The sequence below is a fragment of the Artemia franciscana genome, chromosome 1, assembly GCF_032884065.1.
Source record: "Artemia franciscana chromosome 1, ASM3288406v1, whole genome shotgun sequence".
NCBI classification, from domain to species: Eukaryota; Metazoa; Arthropoda; class Branchiopoda; order Anostraca; family Artemiidae; genus Artemia; species Artemia franciscana.
In genome coordinates, this window is record NC_088863.1 from 58,307,650 (window position 1) to 58,330,941 (window position 23,292).

The 23,292-nt window shown below is 34.1% G+C and overlaps 1 protein-coding gene across 3 annotated transcripts in view; it reads left to right on the forward strand.

Annotated features, from left to right (window-relative positions):
* LOC136031878 (phosphatidate cytidylyltransferase, mitochondrial-like) overlaps positions 1–14,254 on the forward strand; it is a 72,300-nt gene extending 58,046 nt beyond the window's left edge. For all 3 annotated transcript variants that reach the window (XM_065711823.1, XM_065711832.1, XM_065711841.1), the window contains 4 exons: positions 145–388; positions 1,619–1,827; positions 5,383–5,488; positions 14,059–14,254. In XM_065711823.1, coding sequence (XP_065567895.1) covers positions 145–388; positions 1,619–1,827; positions 5,383–5,488; positions 14,059–14,192 — 693 coding nt within the window. In that variant the 3' untranslated portion in view covers positions 14,193–14,254. The remainder of the gene's footprint in view (positions 1–144; positions 389–1,618; positions 1,828–5,382; positions 5,489–14,058) is intronic.
* Positions 14,255–23,292: the final 9,038 nt, after the last annotated feature.

Sequence of the window (23,292 nt, forward strand, 5' to 3'; positions counted from 1 at the left end):
GTTGTAAAAGTTGTAGATAGAAAGTGTATTTGTATAAAGAACGAAAAATGTATATGGAAGTTTCCATTTTTTACTGCAATTCTCTTCATGTATCTAGCTTATTAAAACCTTATTCTTCTGGGAAAAATACAGTTTTGCTTGTAGGTGATAAAATATGGCGTAGTTTCACGTGAAAGTTTTATCGAAGATCTTCTTGATTGGAATTCCTTATATGTAAGCGGCAGACTTCACAAACCTGTTTTGGTCCTTCAAAATTATGACGATGGAGACATAAAAATGGCCTTGGAGCAAAATCTGTATAGCGCCCTTCATGCTAGCTTACTCCTACTTCCTGAATCATTCACCGAAGAAAGACTATACCATACTTTGGCCAGTTTGTCGTACAGAGGTGACATTTTATTGTTGTTTTTTGTTTTATTTGAGAAAATAAAACAAAATTATTTTGTTTTTTTGTTTTAAAAACAAAACAAAAAAAATTTTTTGTTTCATTTGTTTTTTTTTCTTTTTAAGAAAAAAGAGGATGACATGTTATCCATCGTATTTCTTTTATTTTCTTTCCTAATACTATAGTTTATTTTTGTATGAAAGTGAAGAACGACGTTAAGACTTCAAAACGATCAAAGATTGCCATACATCGACAACAAAAGAACTTGACCTGCCCTTTACTAAAAAGAATGCTTATTGTCAGCGGCTGTTCTTTTCTCTTAACACAATGCCTCCCTGTTCTTAATTAGGTGTCAGGGATATATTTTGAAATGCAATGGGTAAGGAATTAGTCAGTTATCAAACAGTTTTATTATTTGCAACATCCCTTATCTTCTGAGTAATTTGTTTGAATTTTTAGTTTCAACTGCAGCTCCTTACTTTCGTATAAAATAACAATTTTTTGTAACTTAGAATGGATGGAGTTGTACCAATTCTCCCTGAAGCCTAAAATGTTTCTTTTCGGTAGTAATTGGCACAATCAAGTTTGCTGATAGTTTTTGATTTCGCGATAGTTTGGACCGATATTCTACTAAAGATCTAGACCATGACTCTGACCCTATAATCAGCCATCAACTCAATTCCATCAGCCTAAAATCAATTTAATCTAATTCACTTAGGTCCTAGAGCTAATACAATTAATAAAATGGTGAAACTGGTTTCTCGGGGGTACGAATTCCACACGTTCAGCACCAATTCCAGGGATAAGGCTGTGAAACGCTGTACTTCAATGAAATACAGAGCTGAATGAACGTAAATACAGTCTCTTTGGATTACTATTTGCATATTAATGTTGTATATTAGGGTGGTTCTTATTTTGGGTAAATTGAGAATGCATAAAATTATGAAGGTGATAGGATAGCATTTTAGGGTCTTTGTCACCCACAACTGGAAGGTAGGGTCTCTTTGTGAATTCATTTAAAAACCAATTTATTTTTAAGCAGTGTATTAAACTTTCAATCAATCATATTAGCAAAACAAAATGTTAGTATCTCTGATAAATTGTATCACCTAAATCTAATTCCAAAATCCCTCCAGGAAGGTTATTCTTATGAAAACACTGTGTGTGAATCGATTTGAATATGAGATTAAAGGCAATAGGTTCAACTGTAACAAGTTCTTTTTCTTTTTTAAGGAGATTTTCGAATGAAGTTTGGCGAAGACAGAAGTAAAGTTTCAAACATTGTCAAATGTCAAATGGAGCATTTTAGATCTTTATATGAACCAGTCATTAAGAGTTTAGATCAATGGGTGGATGTTGATTTTCTTTCTGGAAAGGCGGAACAGGATGTTAGTCCCTCTGCCAAATTATATCATCTGAATCTCCTTCCAAAAACTCTTCAAGTAGGTCATTCTTATGAGAACTTCGTGTGTAAATCAGTTCTTGCTAAAGGAAGTCAATTTAATAGAGTGGATTGTGATAAATTAGCCCAATAGTAGAAGTTATAAAATTCGGGAAACTGTATTTTACAAATAAAATCACCAATTCTAAATTTGTGATAGGATTTACTTCTTGGTAACTTTAGAATCCTTCAGCCTGGATCTTATCTGAATGTCTGTATTTATTGAAGGACAAGAGTTGATCCTCTCGAACAAGCGCTGAAAATCTAAAAAACAATGTTGTTTTTGAATTTGAAATTGAAAATAGTTTAATGTTGAAAGAGATTTTCTTTTGACCGTGGCAAACGAAGAAAATTTACGGAAAAAAGAGACAAACGTTTCAATAGTTTGTTTTAAATCCTTCTTGCTCAATATCCTTGGTCTTGACGTTGGCGTTGCTAGAGATGTGGTCTATTTCATCAACAGAATTTTCAGATTTTAATTTTCTAATTGTTCTGAATAAATTTTTCGATTATAATTTGCTAATTTTATTGGGGAAGTTTTTATCAGGTAATTTCCCCAACCCTCTTACACATATGCAGTTACTGCCACCCCTCCCTGTTCCCTGCACGGGAATCCACTGACTCACCAGCTGCAGCTTGGAAATACACTTGCTTGTGCGAAATTATCTTATTCGTTTACTTTTTGCTCATTTAACTTCTTTGTTTGGTTTTCTTCTTTAATCGCACCTCCACCCCTCAACAACTTTTAAAGCAACTTCCAAAAAAGTTAATTGAAACCCAAGTACCACCTACACTTTTTTTATTATTGAATAACAGCAAAATATGAAACACTTTAAACTACAATATACGCCAAAAAATCATCCATAAATAAAATTGCATTTCTCCTTATTAAGGTGTCTTCCTTCTGCTGGAAGCCCTTCTTATAGTGGTCGTTCTTACCATTTTTCAATTTTTCCAATTACTGGTCCGTCACGTCTCGCACACAAAAAGGAGAAACATCTTTTTTCCTCGCAAAGGAGACAATAAGTCTCCTTAATCAATTAATAAAAATAAAATAAAAAATAATAAAAATTTAAAAAATCGTAAAAAAAACTAATAAGCTTTTTAAGTGAAAATAACAAAAAACTTCTTCTTCGTTACAACTTTCTTCTAAAACAAGAATATACGCAGTGTATACAAAGAAAGAAAAATATAGAGGAAAGTATATTGATAAAACATTTCAATTTACCATTCAAAATTTACCAATTGTTTACCATTAATTTGCCATTCAGAGGTATGTAAAGTCTTCTAAAAATGGTTACGATCCTTAGTGGTGGCAATGTCAGCAATGTCACTTGAACGTCCCTATGTTCTCTGTTTCTCCTGACTTAAAAACACAACCATCGTAGAACAATTGTATTTGATAAAATTAAACTCCAGGTACTACCTAAGTAAGCAAGCTATTTTTTGTTTTCCTATCTTTCTTTTGCAGTATGTTTAATTGCTTAATTGTTAAATTGTAGATTTTAATTATTGTTATCCTATTTCCTGTTACATGGCTATTTAGTTTCTGGAAGTAAAAAATGGTTTTTGTTTTAACATTTATTTTGGTTATTTTGGGGCTATTGTAGTTGATGCAAAGCTCTGTTTTGTTTCTTTTTCTCATTTTCTATCTAATTGATTTGTTTCGTTAATAGGAACAAGTGGGGTTCTTAAGGAATGCTGCCATTATTTATTTGTTTCATTAATAAATCTTTCTTTATACTAAATAAAAAATAAGTTTTTTCAACTGAAAGTAAGGAGCGAGATTAAAACTTAAAACGAACAGATATTACTCAGTATATGAAAGGGGATATTCCCTCTTAATTGCCTCTTTAAGTTTGACTCTTGCTAACAACTCTACTTTTTAAAACAATAAAAAAAAATTTAGCGTTAACAGTGGGGCGTTTAAGAGGGAATAGCCCATTTCATATACGGAGTAATTTTTGTTCGTTTTAAGTTTTAATTTTGCCCCTTACTTTCAATTGAAAAAATTTGGTTTTATTTAATTTCTGAACGTTTTTGAATTAATGCATGTTTTGATTTTGGCTCTCCGCACGTAAATGATTAAAACAAAAATTGCATAATAATTTTTTTTTGTGGCTAAATGGCTTTCTCATAGTTTTGATTGGACGAAAAAAAAGATGATTTTGAGAAAAAAAGGGATTTTGAGAAATTTGCCCTCCAAATTTTTGGTTACGTATAAAGGCAACTAGAACTTTAATTTATTTTACGAACATTTTTATTAGTAATAAATATATGTAGCTTACGAATTAGTTTACGTAACGAGCTTCTATATCCGTATATTTTTATTATGTATATGAGAGGGTTCGCCCCCTTGTCGATAACTCGTTCTTTATACTAAAGCTTAGTTTTATCCTAATTCTTTAAGAATGACCTCTGAATCACAAAGGTTGTAGAATAAATAGTTGAAATTACAAAAAAAAACTTTAGCGTACAGACCTAGGTATTTAGGAGGACATGAACCTCCTCATATGGGTAATAGCTTCTGTTCGTTTTAAGTTTTGATGGTACTCCTTACATCTAGTTGGAAAAACTTTCATATTTATTTTTTCATTGTGTTTTTAAAGGATGCTAGAAAATCCTGCGCCCCCTTCATGGAATATCTCTTCCCCCATAATAAACTTGCCATGGAAATATCATCTCACGCAACCCCCTCCCCTCTACCCCCTCCCCCAACCAGAAAGAAATCTCCCTGAAAACGTCTGTACACTTCCCAATAACCATTTTTATATGTAAACAATATTCAAAGTTTGTGACTTGCAGCCCCTTCCCCGAGGACTTTGGGGGAGTAAGTCATCCCCAAAAACATAGTAAGTTGGTTTTTCGACTATGCTGAACAAATTGGGTATCTCAAAATTTTTATCGGGTGACTCTGGGGAAAAATGAGCCTGGGATGGGGCCTAGATGCCCCCCATTTTTTGGTCACTTAAAAAGGACACTAGAACTTTTAATTTCTGTTAAAATAAGCACTTTCATGACATTCTAGGACCACTGTGTCGATTCAGTCACTCCTGGAAAAAAAATAAATAAACATACACCCGTATCGGCTTTCTGGCCAAAAATACAAAACTCCTCATTTTTGTAGATAGGCGTCAAAACTTCTACAGTAGGGTTCTCTGATAAGTTGTATGTGATGGTGTGATTTTCGATAAGATACTATGGCGTTTAAGCGGGGGGGGGGCACTTTTCCCAAAATAAGGCAAATCTTCTCAGGCTCGTAACTTTTGATTGTTAAGACTAAATTTGATGAAACTTATAAATTTAAAGTCAGCATAAAAATCCAATGCTTTTGATGCATCTATTAGTATCAAATTCCTGTTTTTTAGAGTTTTGGTTACTATTACCACGAACTGTTTGATTTTTAGTCTTGTATAGATATATACACTTAATTTTTTCATCGTAGAGAGTGATTTTATTTTTCATATACAGAGTTGTTTTCACTTTATACACATAATTTCCATTTTTTTTATTTTCCTTATTCAACAAAGTTAACTTCTTAATGGTTCACTTACAGATGGGCATGCTGGAAGAATGGAGTCGCGATGGCAAGTACCATGATTTAGAGGACATATTGCGAGCAGCAGCTTATGATACTGAATGCGGTGACCTGGTTAATGCAGGTTTGTTTTTGTTTATCCTTTTTAAAAATTTATTCTATCCCGTATAAACAGATAACATAAGTTAAGCTGTGTATTCCTGATTAAAAAACATATCGAAATCAAAAGTCCGAATAGTAAGAAAAGAGTTAGCCTTGTTCGTGGAAACCATTGCTTTCCAAAAAAAAGAAGGTCAGCTGAAATAAACCAAAACCTTCAATTTATGTTACAATGCTCCAAACATGGATGCTCAAGTTTGACAAGTGGATCTTCTATAGCATTTTAAATCTAACAATTATAGTCGGTTAGCAATTAACAATATATTTATTGTAGTAATAAATGCACTGGTTTATAAAATAATATATTATGTATAACATAATGTGTTTTATTTAAATTAAATACATTTAGTCAAGGTGTTTTCATTCTTAAAGCCCAATACTCTCGATAACATTTCCTGTTCAATTTTTGAATGTATATGTGTATAAATTATTAACCCGTCTAGGACCGAGAAAAAATGCCCGACATTCTGGCTCTCCTTTTTTGTCGTAGTTCATTAGTTTCTTTTTAACACATAAGTAAGCCGAAAATTCATTTGCAGATTTTTATTGTCCCCTGTTTCCGATATAAACTGTCCTATTTATTATACAGTGGGCTCTTGTCGTATCAAAATATATATGATTTCCTCAAATTTGTTTTTATTGCCAAAGATTCAATTAAATTCAGTACAAAACTAAAAAAAATCAAAATTTAGTGTGGAAAGATGCAAAATAGCCAGTGCACAGGGTGACGTCGTGTTTCTCTCTGTAGCTCTGAGGCTTTTTCTTGTGGTTCTTGCCAGGGCATCGTTGCCGAATTTCATGCTTCACCAGGAAGTATGCGGGTCCATCATATCGGGTTCCGACTGGTGGTACAGAAACTGGCCTTCCTTCTAACAGACGCCCTTGATTCCCCTCTTCTGTAACTAGTTTTCAGAAGACATGGGGTGAACTTCCGTCTAAAATCAGCAAGAGTCATTTCCTTTTCATTGTCAACCATCATGTTTAATAATGTACAAGCAATGATGACAGCCATGTTAAACAGACGTGCTAGTACAGCCGAAATCCGTTTTATTTCCTCTAATAGACACAGCCTATTGGCCGTTGGCCGACAAGCCAGTCATATAAATCAACTCCACTCATGTACCGGTTGTATTGCCTGAGTTGATGCGGCAGCTGTTCTGTTGTTTAGTCTAGTCAAGACTTAGACGGTTTAATGCAACAGAGACAACGTTGTTACCGTATAATTTACGACCAATATATCATTTCCTGCATTAAAACGATAATCATACGCTCCTCCTTCCTCCTTCTTAAAATCCTTGTTTTAAGAAAGAGGGTACCTTGTCAGTTAATTTTCTCTAAACGTCCTGATCACTTGAAATGCAGCTCTTTTCAGATCACATAAAAGCTGGTGACTTGTAAAGAAATTGTCAAAATATACCACCCACAGCAAACTCCAGAAGTCATTTCACGAATCAAAACGCTAGGGCTTTTTTTATAGTAGCCTTAGATAAAGCACTAGGATCCTTCCCCGAATAAAGATGAAACTTAAGGCAATAGCCATCTGAAGTCCTCCCATGGTTTATGTCTGAATTGAATGGGCTTCACTCGGGTAAACTGCTTCGGGCTATGTTTTCCGTTATACTCCACAACCATTTCGTCGATGGATAGATACTGAGAGAAAATTCAAAACTGCTTAAAGTTTGTGTTGATTAAGTCAAAGAGGGGCTTCATCTTTGAAACTCGCTGATCTGTAAAAGTTTATACTATATTGTTGTCAACGAAGTGGATGCTCTCGTTTTTATCTTCATAAATTGATTTCTGGGTATTGCTTACTTGACCAGGTCATTTCCAAGATCCTCATCGACTAGCTAATAAACTCCTAGGGAATAAAATCTGTTGTAGCCCGAAAAAAAAATCAGTATCCCTACGAACACACAGACTTCACCAGCTGATGTAGCGAAGTGACTAACGTCTTCGTGACTAAACCGCCATTTAATGGAAAATGAGGTCTCAGAATTTATTGTCTAGAAACAGATTTAAAACCTCTATTGGTGTTTTTCGTCTTTTGCTGCTTGATCAGCTGCTTGATCGGGTTTGGCAGGTGTGACAACAACCTGAATACTTTCACATGCAAATTCTTCGTCTTATAGGAGGATTAGACATTCGCTAATTGTAATTAAGGGGTTTCTTGTCTTTGTTTTTAGAAATCAGGAAGAAGAAGAAAAATGCACAGAAAGATTTAAAGACATTTTATCCATGGTGACTACTAGGCTAAAGGATTATGAAGAACGCCCATTACTATTGCTATTTTACTTATGTCCAACCAAAAAAACGGATTAATAATGCGAAAACAAAAAACAGAAAACGCAACAACCAACAGAAAGTATCAAATGGATATCAGAAGTAAACTAAACGCATAAGTGAACACTCTGAAGAAAACTATAGAGAAAAATATGACCGAAGCTAGAAAAAGTTTTCCCAAGTTGTCACAATAAAAAATCAACCAGAGAATTTCATTAAAAAGGAAATAAAACCCAATGATATTAGGTCTAAAAACGAAACCTTTGAAATTTCACGCACAAAAAGCAACCATTAGAGCCCATTGACCTATAATTATGATATCATCATAAAAATCCATATAACTTTGGACTTACTTGTCAGGTCTTTTGTTACCCACCAACATAGTTCGATATAAAGTTGTCTAACTACTGTCAATGTCGCTGCTGCCAGGGGGAGTGCCGACTATTTTTGCCAAATTTTGAAAACTCCTGTTGGGCAAATATGCTAATTCTGCTTAGTGACCTCACTGATCTGACAAACAATGATCTGTTGACTTTGAAAAATCAACCAAGGCAGTTTGATCACAGGTGAAGCCTGTATCTCTAAAAGCAAATCATTTTCGTTGTAAATTTGGTAACAAATTTTTTTTTAAACCAGCTCTCCTATAAATAGCGATTACAGTGGTAGCTGCAACCTAGTAATGGACGAACTTGAATCCGTAGCTATCAAACAGTTCGTGGTAACGAACTGTAGTAAGGAGCGACCCGGCTCAATAGTAAACGAAACTCTAAAAAACGGAATTTCGATGCTAAAAGATATATCAAAAGAATTGGATTTTTATGCTGATTTTAAATATACAAGTTTCATCAAATTTAGTCTTTGTCATCAAAAGTTACGAGCCTGAGAAAATTTGCCTTATTTTGGAAAATAGGGGGTAACACCCCCTAAAATTCATAAGATCTTAACGAAAATCACACCATCGCATTCAGCGTATCAGAGAACCCAATAGAAAAAATTTCAAGGTCCAATCTACAAAAATGTGGAATTTCGTATTTTTTGCCTGTTTTTTTGTTTTTGTTTTTTCCCAGGGGTCATCATATCGACCAAGTGGTCCTAGAGTGTTGCATGAGGGCTCATTCTAACGGAAATGAAAAGTTCCAGTGCCCATTTTAAGTGACCAAAAAAATTGGAGGGCACCTAGGCCCCCTCCCACGCTCATTTTTTTCCCAAAGTCAACGGATCAAAATTTTGAGATAGCCATTTTGATCCACATAGTCAAGAACCATAATAAATATGTCTTTGGGTATGACTTACCACCCACAGTTCCTGGGGGAGGGGCTGCAAGTTACAAACTTTGACCAATATTTACATTCAGTAATGGTTACCGGGAAGTGTACCGACGTTATCAGGGGGATTTTTTTGGTTTGGATGTGGGGTTCAGGGGAGGGGGCTATATGGGAGGATCTTTCCTTGGAGGAATATTTTATGGGGGAAGAGAAATTCAATGAAAAGGGTGCAGGATTTTCTAGCATTACTATTAAAAAAAAAACAATGAAAATATAAACATGAAAAAGTTTTTGCAATTGAAAGTAAGGAGACACATTAAAACTTAAAACGAACAGAGACTTTTACGCATATGAGGGGTTCTAAAAATACTTTAGCATAATGAGCGAGGTATTTAGGAAGAGATAAATACTTCGCTCTTTATGCTAAAAAAATTGTAAGTAATTTCAACTATTTATTCTACGGCCTTTCTGATTCAGGGGTCATTCTTAAAGGATTGGGACAAAACAAAATTTAGTGTGAAGAGCGAGGTCTTTACAAGGGGATCAATTCCCTCATATATATAATCAAAAATATAAAAATTTGTTACGTAAGTTAATTCTTAAGTTACGTATATTTTTTACTAATAAAAACGTTCGTTAAAAATTAAAAGATCTAGTTGCCTTTTTAAGTAACCGAAAAATTGGAGGGCAACTAGGCCTCTTTCCCCACCCCTTATTTCTCAAAATCGTCTGATCAAAACTAAGAGAAAGCCACTTAGCGAAAAAAGAATTAATATGCAAATTTCATTTTAATAATTTATGTACTGAGAGCCAAAATCAGACATGCATTAATTCAAAAACTTTCAGAAATTAAATAAAAAAAAGTCTTTTGAAATGAAAGTAAGGAGCGACATTTAAACTTAAAACGAACAGGAATTACTCCGTATATGAAAGGGGCTTTTCCTCCTCGACACCCCGCTCCTTGCGCTTAAGTTTGATTCTTTCTCGCAACTCTACTTTTTAAAACAATAAAAAACTTTAGCGTAAAGAGCGGGGTGTCGAGGAGGAAAAGCCCCTTTCATATACGGAGTAATTTCTGTTCGTTTTAAGTTTTAATGTCGCTCCTTACTTTCATTTCAAAAAACTTGTTTTTTGTATTTAATCCAACAAAAGACAATGGCTCTAGAAGGTTTAAAAAAAGGGGAAAGAAAATCACATAGAGCCAGTGCCGGCCGGAGGAAATGGGCCGAAATATGTATGTATAATATACTTATCGCTGTTGCAGCGGTAGCTGCAATTTAATAAAGGACGAAGACGATCCATAGTAACTAAAAATAAGTCTGAGAGCTTCAAAATAGCTTGGGTCGAAAAGATTGTGCTATTGTAATTACCTTGGCAGAAAATGACTTACCATCCCTTGGCCTAAATAACAAGGAAAATCATTTCTTTTCGACAGGAAGCATCTTTTTTCTGTTTTCTCATTCCTCACAGCCAGTTTTTTAACCGGCTGTTTTTTTTTCACAGTAGTTTTTAAAGAAGACTTTTGCATTGAATATGACGCAATTGCTAAAATACCAACAGAAATTATTCTATTTATGAAAGGGGTTTTTCCCTCCTCAACGCCCCGCGCTTTACGCTAAAGTTTGACTCTTTCACACACCTCTACTTTTAAAACCACTAAAAAACTTTAGCGCAAAGAGCGAGGCGTTGAGGAGGGGACAACTCCTTCCATATACGGAAGAATTTCAGCTCGTTTTAAGTTTAAATGTTGTTCCTTATAGTTAAAAAAAAACTTTTTTTGTTTAATTTTTGAACGTTTTTGAATTAATCCATGTTTTGACTTGGGCCTACCGCACATGAATAATTAAAACGAAATTTGTATTTTTTTTTTTTTTTTTTTGCTAAATGACTTTCTCATAGTTTTGATCGAACGATTCTGAAAAAAGGGGGAGTGGAGGAGGATGCCTAGTTGCCCTCGGTATTTTGGGGTATTTTGGAGGAGACGAACCCCCTTATATACGTAAAATTTCTGTCCGTTTTAGTTTTTAATGCTGCTCCTTACTTCTAGCTTAAAAAAACTTTTTATTCATTTTCACATTGATTTTTTTAAATAATGCTAGAAAATCCTGCGGCCCCTTCATGGAAATTCTCTTTTCTCATGATAAATTCCTCCATGGAAAGATCCTCCCACATGACCCTCCGCCCCTCAACGCGAAAAGTTGCCCCTGAAAACGTCTATACACCTCCCAATAACCATTACTATATGCAAACAATGATCAAAGTTTGTAACTTGCAGCCCCTCCCCTGGGGACTATTGGGGATTAAGTCGTCCCGAAAGACATATTTATTAGGTTTTTCGACTAGCCTGAACAAAATGGCTGTCTCAAATTTTGGTCCGGTGACTTTGGGAAAAAATGCCTAGGTGCTCTTCAATTTTTTGGTCACTTAAAAAGGGCACTAGAACGTTTAATTTCAGTTAGAATGAGGCCTCTCGTGACATTCTTTGACCTCTGTGTCGATAGGATCACCGCTGGGAAAAAAATATATAAAAAAAACAAATAAACAAGCATATGTGATCTGTATTCTGGCAAAAAGTACTAAATTCTATATTTTTGCAGATAGGAGTTTGAAACTTCTAGAGTAGGGTTCTCTGATACGCTAAATTTGATGGTGTAATTTTCGTTAAGATTCTATGATTTTTAGGGGGTGTTTCTCCCTATTTCAAACGGTTCGTGGTAACGAACTGTGGGAAGGAGCGACCCAAGAGTAACCGAAACTCTAAAAAATAGAATTTTGATACCAATATTTAAATCAAAAGAATCGCTTTTAAATGCTGATTTTAGATTAGTCTTAACCAACAAAAGTTACGAGCCTGAGAAAATTTGCCTCATTTTAGAAAATAGGGGATAACACCCACTAAAAATCATACAGTCTTAACAAATCAGACCATCGAATTCAGCGTATCAGAAAACACTATTGTAAAAGTTTAAAGCTCCTATCTACAAAAATGGGGAATTTCGCATTTTTTGCCGTAAGACAGATGCGTGTTTATTTGTCTTTTTTCCAGGGATTGTCGTATCGCCTCAGTGGTCCTAGAATGTCGTGAGAGGGCTCATTTTAACGGAAATTAAAACTTATATCAAGCTTTTTAAGTGACCAAAATTTGGAGGCACCTAGGCCCCTTCCCACGCTCATTTTTTTTCCCTAAGGTCACCGGATCAAAATTCTGAGATAGCCATTTTATTCACCATAGTCGAAATTCCTAATAACTATGTCTTTGAGGACGACTTACTCCCCCACAATCCAGTAGGGGGGCTGCAAGTTACAAACTTTGACCCGTGTTTACATATAGTAATGGTTATTGAGAAGTGTACGGACATTTTCAGGGAGTTGGGACAAAATTTAAGCTTTAGCGTAAAGAGTGAGGTATTGACAAGGGGGTAAACCCATTCATATATGCAATTAAAACATACGAATAAAGAAGTTCGTTACGTAAGTTAATTGGTAAGTTACGTATATCTTTTACTAATGAAAACGTTCGTAAAATATTAAAAGTTTTAGTTGCCTCTTTAAGCAATCAAAAAATTGGAGGGCAACTAGGCCTCATCCTCCGCTCCTTTTTCTCAAAATCTTCCGATTAAAACTATGAGAAAGCCATTTAGCCGAAAAAAAAAATTAATATGCGAATTTCCTTTTAATTATTTATGTACGGAGAGCCAAGATCAAAACAGGCATTAATTCAAAAACGTCCAGAAATTGAATATAAAAAACGACTTTTTTCAACTGAAAGTAAGGAGCAATATTAAAACTTAAAACGAACAGAAATTACTCCGTATATGAAAGGGGCATTTCCTCCTCAACGCCTCGCTCTTTACGCTAAAGTTTTTTGCTGTTTTAAGAAGTAGAGTTAAGAGAAAGAGTCAAACTCTAGCGTAAAGAGCGGGGCGTTGAGGAGGAAAAGTTCCTTTCATATACGGAGCAATTTATATTCGTTCTAAGTTTTAATGTCGCTCCTTACTTCCAGTTGAAAAAACTTCTTTGTTTTTTTTAATTTTAAAATAAGGCCAATTTTCTCAGGCTCGCAACTTTTGATGGGTAAGATTAAACTTTATGAAACTCATATATTTAAAATTAGCAGAAAATGCAATTCTTTTGATGTAACTATTGGTATCAAAATTCCATTTTTTAGAATTGATATCGATGATATCGATGATACCGTATCTTAAAGAGAAAAAAGGAAAGGAAAAACAAGAGTGGAAAAAAAATTAAAGGAAAAAAGAAAAGAAAAAGGGGAGGAACCGTAAGAGAAAAAAATTTATAAATATAATTATAAATATAAATTTATAGTAAAATACAAACTCTAGCTCATAGGAAAATAAAATGCTTTTTTTGTCGAAATCTAACCATCGTGTATGGTTAGCCTCGTGTACCGATTGAAGCCAAAGCTCCCCTTTTCGGACATTTTTAGCAACAAAACGCTAAAATATATATAAATTAATAAGAACTGGTATCAGATAGCCTGTAAGCTATGAAATTTGCAAGTTGTTTCTGTATAGTATTTGTTTTTGATTGCCTTATTTTCTCTTTGCCAGCTCAATATTGCATGGTGAGTTGTCCCGGGGGAATTGTTTTCGGTGTATTTGGATTTCTGGGGAAAAATCTCAACTGACGGGGGAATTTCCGGAGTGATCAAGAAAACAATTAGAAATTAAAGTCTTTTCTAAATGAAAGCATGCTAAGAAGAATTTTACAGTCTGAATCGTCTGTGACAAATTTTAAAGGTGGGGGGGGAGATTTTCAGTGAAGATGGAACTGTCTGGAGAGAATTTAACAAGGAGGAATGTATTTTATATTGGAGGAAATTTCCACGGCGGAGTTTCTTGTGGGGGGGAGGGGTATATTTCATTGAGGGTGAGTCAGATTTTTTGGCCCAAGTCTCCCTTAATGTCCCATATAGTTTTACTCTTATAATTTATTACTGGTTGCTGTACTGGATCTTTTTTACTTACAGAAATTGAAAAGATAGTAAATCAATCCAGTTGGTCACAGAGCATCAAAGGAGTGTTGACGGCTGGCATTTTCAAATCAATCAAATATAGTGCCATGAAGGTTTCTAAAATGATGAAAAGTCTTAATAAAACTTAAGTATAAATCTCTAATTACTGTTTTAGACTTTTATTGTTGAATAAAAATGGTATACTTTCTAAGCTTAATAGCATTCTATGTTTTTGCCATTGACAGCGGGCCATAGCCACTCATGACCACCAGCACAGGAATTTGTTGTGGATTGTCAAAAAATCTGAAAATAGATCAACTAGGCCGCATCGCACAGACCCCAAGACAATAAAAAATGTTGTGACGTTTTTCCCGTTTTAGCTGCTGGCTGATGTAAGGCTCCCGATAGGTGAGCTATAGAGTGAACACTGGACTTCTCAAAATATATTTTGCTAAATCCATGGAATGGGGTGAGGTAAATGTGTTGTTTTTTTTCTTAATTAAATTAATCTAAAGAGCATTTTTTTAACTAAAACACCCCAAAAAAGGTATTTCAAATTGTATGAGGAGGTGGGTAAAAAAGCTTAAGAAGGTTGGGGTAAGTTTTTTTAACAAAAAAATTCACTCATCACTTTGAATAAAGTGTAGATGATGCGCTGATTATTGAAGGCTTAGGAAAGACAATGTTTTAAAAATTGCGTTTTTACGCTGCACTTTTTTATTTTCATTGAGGTTTTCTTTCAAAGGAGAGTTATAATTACAAGAGGAGTCACTCTCCTTTTTTGTTCAGCTGTTGTGATGAACATAGTCGAGGAGACAAATAACTGACTAATCTGAGAGATCAATTAATGATTTCATATAGTTCCCTCGACATCTGATTTTTTGTTTCAGAAAATAAAATGGATCATCAAAAGTAGCATTTGATGATGCTACCCACTCCTTTCTTTTCATTTTTCTAATATTTAGGATATACAAGGGAGTTAAGATCAAAACATGTCAGAAATCAGAAATGTCAATGAATTCCACATCGGTGGAATGATATTATTGCTGTGACGTTGATTTTCGACCAAGATTGATTATGGTTCAAACTCTTATGAGCATAAATAGGCCTTCTATGTTCAGTTTAACCCCAATTGTAGTTCAGTATCGTTTTAATTTCAGTTTAATTTCCATTACTTTCATCTTCTGTGGTTAGCGGTCGCAGCTCACTCTCATTTTTTGCAATTAACAGGATCAATAAGCTGAAAAGTTTCAATTTGATTTTGGTAGAGATAGCCTTTCCTTTTCCATATTCTTGGCAAGAACACAAAAGAACTACTGACTATGTTCATATAAGGCCATTATCTAGATAGAAAATAAATCAACTATCTTTTATACACTACCCAGAATAACATCACACTGAACGTTGCTACTGCATTTTTCTCACTTCTGAAAATAATTGAATAAAAAAAACAAGTTTCTTTTTTTACTTGAAAGTAGTTAATACCTTACTCTTTACACTCAAACTTTTAGCACTTGCAAAAAAAGCTTCCCATTCTAATTTAACGATCCCTGTGTTTCAGTAGCTGATCATAAAAAATTGAAATAAACAGTCAAACTTCAGCGTAAAACGCAACTTATTAAGGAGGGGGTAGGGCAACCTTTAAAATACGGAATTATTTCTGTTCATTTTGAGTTTTAATGTTGGTCCTTAATTTTTGTCAAAAAACTAATCATTTTCCAAATAATACTGGTAAATATGGCTCACCCTCCATTGGAAACCCCTCCTTGGAAATTTCTTCCCACATAAAATACAGCCAATCACCCACTGTAAAATTTTCTTCAGATAATTCTATTCTGAAATTCCCCCGTAAGATTCATTGTTGGCATTTCAGCCTGAAAAATTCTACGTAGAATATTTTTATTTGGAAAAGACTTGAATTTTTAATTTGTTTTCTCAATCACTCTGTAAATCCCCCTTTCCCTGGAACATCTCTATAATACAAAAATTGATTTGGCAAAATAAAGTAAAACAGTTAAAAATAATTTGAAACCCCTAGTGTAAAATTTCCCCTGGAAAATTCACCCCGGAAATGTTCCTCTGTGATAAAGATCCCTACGGAAATCCAAGCACAAAAACCACCCTCCTCCCACTGGGGGGGGGGGGTCTTTTTAACCCTAAGTACATAGTTATCGGTTTTTTCAACTATTAAATAAAAAAGAACAAGTTTTTTTTTTAACTAAAAGTAAGGAGCGACATTAAAACTAAAAACAAACAGAAATTACTCCGTGTGTGAAAGGGGCTGTTCCTCCCTCAACGTACCGCTCTTTACGCTAAAGTTTTACTCTTTCTCTCAATTCTACTTTATTAAACAGTAAATAACTTTAGCGTAAAGAGCGGGACGTTGAGGGAGGAATAGCCCCTTTCATACACGGAGTAATTTCTGTTCGTTATAAGTTTTAATGTCGCTCCTTACTTTCAGTTAAAAAAAATACTTTTTTTTATTTAATTTCTGAACGTTTTTGAATTAATGCATGTTTTTATTTTGGCTCTCCGCAAATGAATAATTAAATAAAAATTTGAGCATTATTTATTTTTTTTTTTTGCTAAATGGCTCTCTCTTAGTTTTAATCAGACGATTTTGAGAAAAAGAGTGGGAGAGGAGGCCTAGTTGCCCACCAATTTTTTGGTTACTTAAAAAAGCAACTAGAATTTTTAATTTTTAACGAACGTTTTTATTAGTAAAAAATATACATAACTTACAAATTAACTTACGTAACGAACTTCTATATTCATATATTTTTATTATGTATATGAGGGGGGTTTCCTTCTCGTTAATACCTTACTCTTTACACTACAGCTTTAATTTTGTCCTAAATCTTTAAGATTGACCCATGAATCACAAAGGCTGTAGAATAAACAGTTGAAATTACTAAAAATACTTTAGCGTAAAGAGGGAGCTATTTAGGAAGAGATGGACCCCCATATGCGTAATAATCTCTGTTTGTTTTAAGTTTTAATGCTGTTCCTTACTTTCAGTTGAAAAAGCTTTTCATATTTATTTTTTTCATTGTTTTATTTAAAAATAATGCTGGAAAATCCCGCTGCGCTCCCTACATGGAATTTCTCCTCTCTCATGACAAATTCCTCCAAGGGAAGATCCTCCCATGTAGCACCCTCCCCTCAAACCCCCCAACCAAAAATCATCCTGAAAAGGTCTACATTTCCAAATAATCATTACTGTATGTTAAAGCTGGTCAAAGTTTGTAACTTGCAGTCCCTCTCCTGGGGACTGTGGGGAAGTAAGTGTGCCCCAAAGACATAGTTATTATGTTTTTCGACTATGCTGAATAAAATGGCTATCTCAAAATTTTGATCCGTTTACTTTGGGAAAAAATGAGCGTTGGAGGGGGCCTAGGTGCTCCCCAATTTTTTTTGTCTCTTAAAAAGGGAACTAGAACTTTTAATTTCCGTTAGAATGAGCCCTTTCGCGACATTCTTGGACCACTTGGTCGATACAATCACCCCTGGGAAAAAAAACAAACAAACAAATAAACATGTACCCGTGATCGGTCTTCTGGCAAAAATATTAAGTTCCACATTTTTGTAGATAAGAGCTTGAAAATTCTTCAGTAGTGTTCTCTGATCCGCTGAATGCGATGATGTGATTTCGTTAAGATCGTATGACTTTTAGGGGGTGTTTTCCCCTATTTTCCAAAACAAGGCCAAATTTCTCAGGCTCGTAATTTTTGATGAGTAAGACTAAATTTGATGAAACTTATATATTTAAAATCAGCATAAAAGTCAAATTCTTTTGATATATCTATTGGTATTAAATTCTGTTTTTTAGAGTTTTGTTTACTATTGAGCCGGGTCGCTCATTACTACAGTTCGCTACCACGAACTGTTTGATAATGAACACAATGGCTATCTCAAAATTTGGTTTAGGTAACCTTGGGGTTAAAGGGGCGTTGTAGGGGGCCTATTTGCCCTTCAGTCTTTTGGTCACATAAAAAGGAACCTAGAACTTTTTATGTTCTTTCGAATGCATCTTTTTCTGATATTCTAGGACCATGGTTTTGATACTATCAGCCCTGAAAAAATATACTCATCTGTGATCATTCTTCATGGCAAAGAATATGAAATCCCGCCATTTCTGTATATAGGTGCTTGAAACTTCTGCAGTTGGGATCTCTGATACGCTGAATCTGATCGTGAATTTTTTTAAGGTTCCTTGATAAATGGTTTTGACAAAGGTTTTAACTTTGATGGGTAACACTAAACTTGATGAGTTTTGTATATTTGGAGTCAGTATTATACGCTGATTCTTTGAAGTTCTAAATTTTTATTGATACTGAACTTTGAACTTTGATTGATGCTAAAATTTCTTTTTTAGATCATTTTTTTTAGGGTTCTCATCACTTTTGGCCCGATTCACTCCTCAATTTTCATCATGCATTCACCATGTATTTTGAAATATAGGTAGAATTTCAACAATCGCTTCTTTTGCTCATTCTTTTTTTCTTAATTATCCTTTGTCTGCTCAATTTTTATATCGTAGAGAATCTTCAAGGGGGTATTTTCTGGAGGGGGTATTTTAGGAAGAAGAATTTTCCACAAGTGGAAATTTTTCTGGGGGAATACACCAGAACCTTGTTACACATCCTGATAGTTCCCATAACAGTCAGAATATGTCATTGTGTTGGGGAGCAACACCAAGGTTTTTCTCTGTTTTTCCTGATTTGACGATTTCAGTTTATTAATAGTGTAAGAAAATAGTGTAGAGTCTAAATTCATCAGTTTTTATCGCGAATGTGGATTTGTGTCTAGAATGATGAATATGAGATTATGTTTTAGAATCCTGGGCATAATTGTCGCTTAGGGCCAAAAAAAAGTATTTTCGCTAGTAGCCTAATTGAGGCAAAGCTTAAAGTGAGTGAATTGAAATGCAGCTTTATAGCCAAAGTCGGAGAAGACTCTCTGAAGCTATTTAGTTCTTCAGAACCATTTTTGAACAATGGTCAAAAGAACAGTTTTTGTTCTTTTGAACCATATTTCTACTTTCCACTGGAAGGCTTCTTTCTAGCTAGAAGGCACTAGTTTCAAATTGAAGTTGTACTAAAATCGAAAAATCGTCAAGTCCTGCCACGATTACCTGGCTCCATTGCCAATAAAATCGGAGCTTTTTCTTTATTTCTTTCCAAGCAGCAATATTATAAATGACGTCAACAGCTAGAAAATCAACTTTTAAAACAGAACAGATAAATTCCTTTTTTTCAACGCCTTTCTATAGTCCTTTGTGAGCTCATCAAAGTATGTAACATCAATATTTGTGTGGAAAAAGTCGTTCATTAGTTGCACCATATTAGAAATTTCTTTGCAAAATAAAAAGGTTAAGTGGCAGTTCAATTCGTTTAATTACAAAAGTATACAATATATAATATTTATACAAGTGGCTGCCCAAAGAAAGACATGAAAGTGCTTGATACTGGGTGACCACATACATATTTAACAACACAACTCTTAACAGATCAATATATAACAACTAGCTTAGAGCATTAAGCTGGTAATTTCAGAGCATATTAATATGAATATTGAAATAACTGTTAAAAAGAATGAAATATTGAATGGAAAAGGGTGTAATAACTAAATCCCAGGGATAGCTTTTAGTTTTAAGTTGAAACTTTCAGTGTATGTTGAGGGGGATGTTAAATCAACAAAACGGTGCTATATGCTAACTACTACAACTAGCCTATTTCTACTACTACTAATAATGCTAGTGCTAGGGTTATTAAGGAGAAGTATGTCAATGAATGTTGAAGGGGATGTTAAATTGAAGCATGCTATGTGTATGCAGGCTGTCGAAAGGGTGTATCAGCAGTATCGCGAGGAAAACTTCGAACATTAGATTGAAAACTTTGAGGCATATATTGATAAAGAACTAATTAAATGGTCTATTTACATACTACTGCTACAAGTAGTGGCAGTACTAATACTGCTATTGCTATTAGTATCACTACTACTAAGGCTAATGACATTAATGTGGAACTTTCTGTGACTGTTGAGGCGGACGTTGGGCTGAATTGAAACACACTATGTACATGCAGGTTATCAAAAGGGTGCAAAATAGATACCCTACGATAGATAAAATAAAATTTATTTATAATTAATGAATTATACCATAAATACGTTGTGCTGGTCCCACAAAGGCTCCAAGGCATATAAAAGATGGGGAAAAGAAATACGTTTCAATAAAGTACTAAGTCAATAACAGAAAAATGTTAATTACCTTTAATAAATTTAATAAAACGAAAAAGATGAAATTGAATCAAATCAATGCTACACAAAAAGGAGAAAAAGAAAAAAGCAACGCAAAGCAAAAAAAAAGAAAAAAATACATGGAAACTTTTGAGGGTGTCAAACGAGTGGTATTCTCGAGCCAAATCGGGTAGGGTATTCCATATAAAATGAAACGCAACGAGAGGGCTAAAATCAGAGGTTATTCGGAAGTTTGCCGAATTTGAAGTATCTGAGAACTATGGAGCTGATAATTCGACCCATCGGATACTGAGGATGAAGTAAATAGAAGAGACCTGGGGAGACTAGGAATGTCATCGTGGAGATGAAGTAATATGAAAAATGCACAGGAAAGAATATAAAGTTTTTCGACACCAAGCAACGGTTTGTTTACGTCTAGGGTAAGATTTATAGCTTTATTGAAAGTATTGGAAATTGGTTTAAGAAAAGAAGGAAAAGAGATGTTTCTTGTATCATCAATATTTCAAAAACAAATTGAAGTAGTAAGTTAAAAGTATTAACACATGAAGAAACTTCTGCTACTGCTATCACTAATACTAATCCCAATACTCCTGCGTTTACTTCTGCTACTATGACTTCTGCTGTTGCTAATGCTAAGGGTAAAGCTTTCAGGGAGTGTGAGTGTGGTGTAGAACTGAATCAAAACACACTATATATATGTAGGTTATCAAAAGGGTATAATAGCTATAATCCTACAGCGCGTTAGGGCATTAAGCTGAAATTTTCAGGGCTTTCAGTATTAATACCATTTTTGCTACTAATTCAACTAGTACTGCTGCTACTATTATTGCTATTATTGAACTAAATAAAGAGTTGAATTGAACTAAGTTTACGTTCATTCAGGTTGTCAATATATTCATGCAGGTTATCTTAGGACTGGGGTAGGGTATGAAGTAGAAACTTTTAAGTACAGTTTTTGTTGCTTTAAACTAAGTCAAAAGACATTATGTGCATCCTGTTTGTCTTTATGACGTTTTTTTTTATATTTCAAGAACAACTAAGGGTATCAAATTAAATTTTTCAGGGCTGCTGCTATAACTCCTTCTGCTCTTACTATCGAACTAAAAAAAAAGAGTAACTTCACTCAGGTTGTCAAAATTGCATATATACAATGTATTAGGAACAAAATAGGATATTAAGTTTCATTTTTCAGATAGAGTTTCAAATGCTTCCTGGTAACAAACTGTAAGTAAGGAGCGACCGAGCTCAATAGTAACCGACACTCTAAAAAACGAAATTTTGATACCAGTATATATACCAAAAGAATTAGCTTATGTTGTTGATTTGAAATATTTAAGTTTCTTTAAGTTTAATCTTACCTGTCAAAGGTTACGAGCCTGAGAAAATTTGTCTGGAAAATTCTGAAAAAAAGGAGAACAAATCCCCTAAAATCATAGTATATTTAAGAAAGTAACACTATCAAATTTAATGTATATGTGAATATTTATGAGTATATACTGATAATATCAGTATATGTAAATTAAACTGAGTATCCATGGCCATTTGTTTTGTTGGTTCATTTTTTTTTTAGTGAAGCGCAAATTATGTGCTGATCTTGAGAAGGCACGGGGTTATCATTCGTACTCATATAATTTTTGCTCGTTTTGAGTTCGACTCGGCTATTTACTGTAATTTCTGTTCGTTTTAATTTTTATTTATTTATTGACAGGAATTTGTGGTAGTTTTACGCTTGGAAGATTATTTGAATTTATTTCTGCTATTTTTTGTCTTAATATGGATCTTTACTTTTCTTTGAAAAACTTGTTTTGTGGAAAAGGTGTTTTAAATTTATTTCTGTTCGTTTTTTATTGAGTCTTTTTCGTGAAAAAAAAAATCGATTTTATCTTTTCGGTTTTTTTTCCTGTAAGAATCCATAGTTTGGCTTGCTATTTGTATGTTGGAAAGTTTTTTCAACAATTTTTAGTCCTGACGCAAATAGTATTTTTTAATTTAATTTTATACCTCCTAAAGTTGACCTAACAAATAAAACTTAATATCATTGCCAAAAGATTCTATCTATACTTTTTGACAGCTTGGATACAAGTACACTCTCTTTACTTGTCATATTGCCGAGCTAGTGTTATTAGCAATCATAAACACAAAGCTTTTTTATTTAGTTTTAAAGCAATATTTAGTTTCAAAGTATAATGGTCCAATTGAATAATTGTTTAGGGTTGACAGGCCCAATATTTAAAAGGACATTGTTGCTAGACCGTTCTACTATTTTGAACAAAATGGTTGAATCAAAATTTTGACTGGATGTGCTTAGAAAATGAATGGGCTTGAGAGAAAAGGCTGCATGCCTTCCAGTTTCTTTGTACTCTCAAAAAAGGCACTAGAACTTTCAATTTTGAATCGAATTAGCTTCTTTACAAGTTTCAATGATATTTCCAGCAATTATAGAGTGGTACTGCCTATGGTATTGCTTGAATGCCATTTTGATAACCTCCATGCATATAGTTTTTTCGTTTAATTGAAACTCCTCTTAAACGATCCATAAAAGTTTCAGTTTAATACCCTTAGTGTAACTAGTTACAGTAGCTGTTGCGGTAGTATCAAAAGCATACATAGAATACCTTCTGGTTAGTAAAAAATCCACCCAACTTAGCCTTAAACGTCCAACTTAAAAATATAAGTGGGTCTTGAGATATTGCTTTGTCACCTTTTTGAAATTCCATATACTTAGGCTCTGTTTCGATTTAGTACAACATCCCCCTAAGTATTCCTTAAAAATTTTGCCTTAATACCCTACCTTACTTTGAGGAGCAACAGTTGTAGCAGCATTAGTTGCAGTTGGCGCACAACATCTTTGGTTTCTTCAACATGTCCTTCAAAATATGCTGAAAGTTTCAGCTTAATACCATCAACTGTTCATGAAGCCTTTCTGATACGCCCGCTCGACAACCTGTATTGGCTTAGTGTGTTTCAATTTAGTTCAATATAGTTTCTATA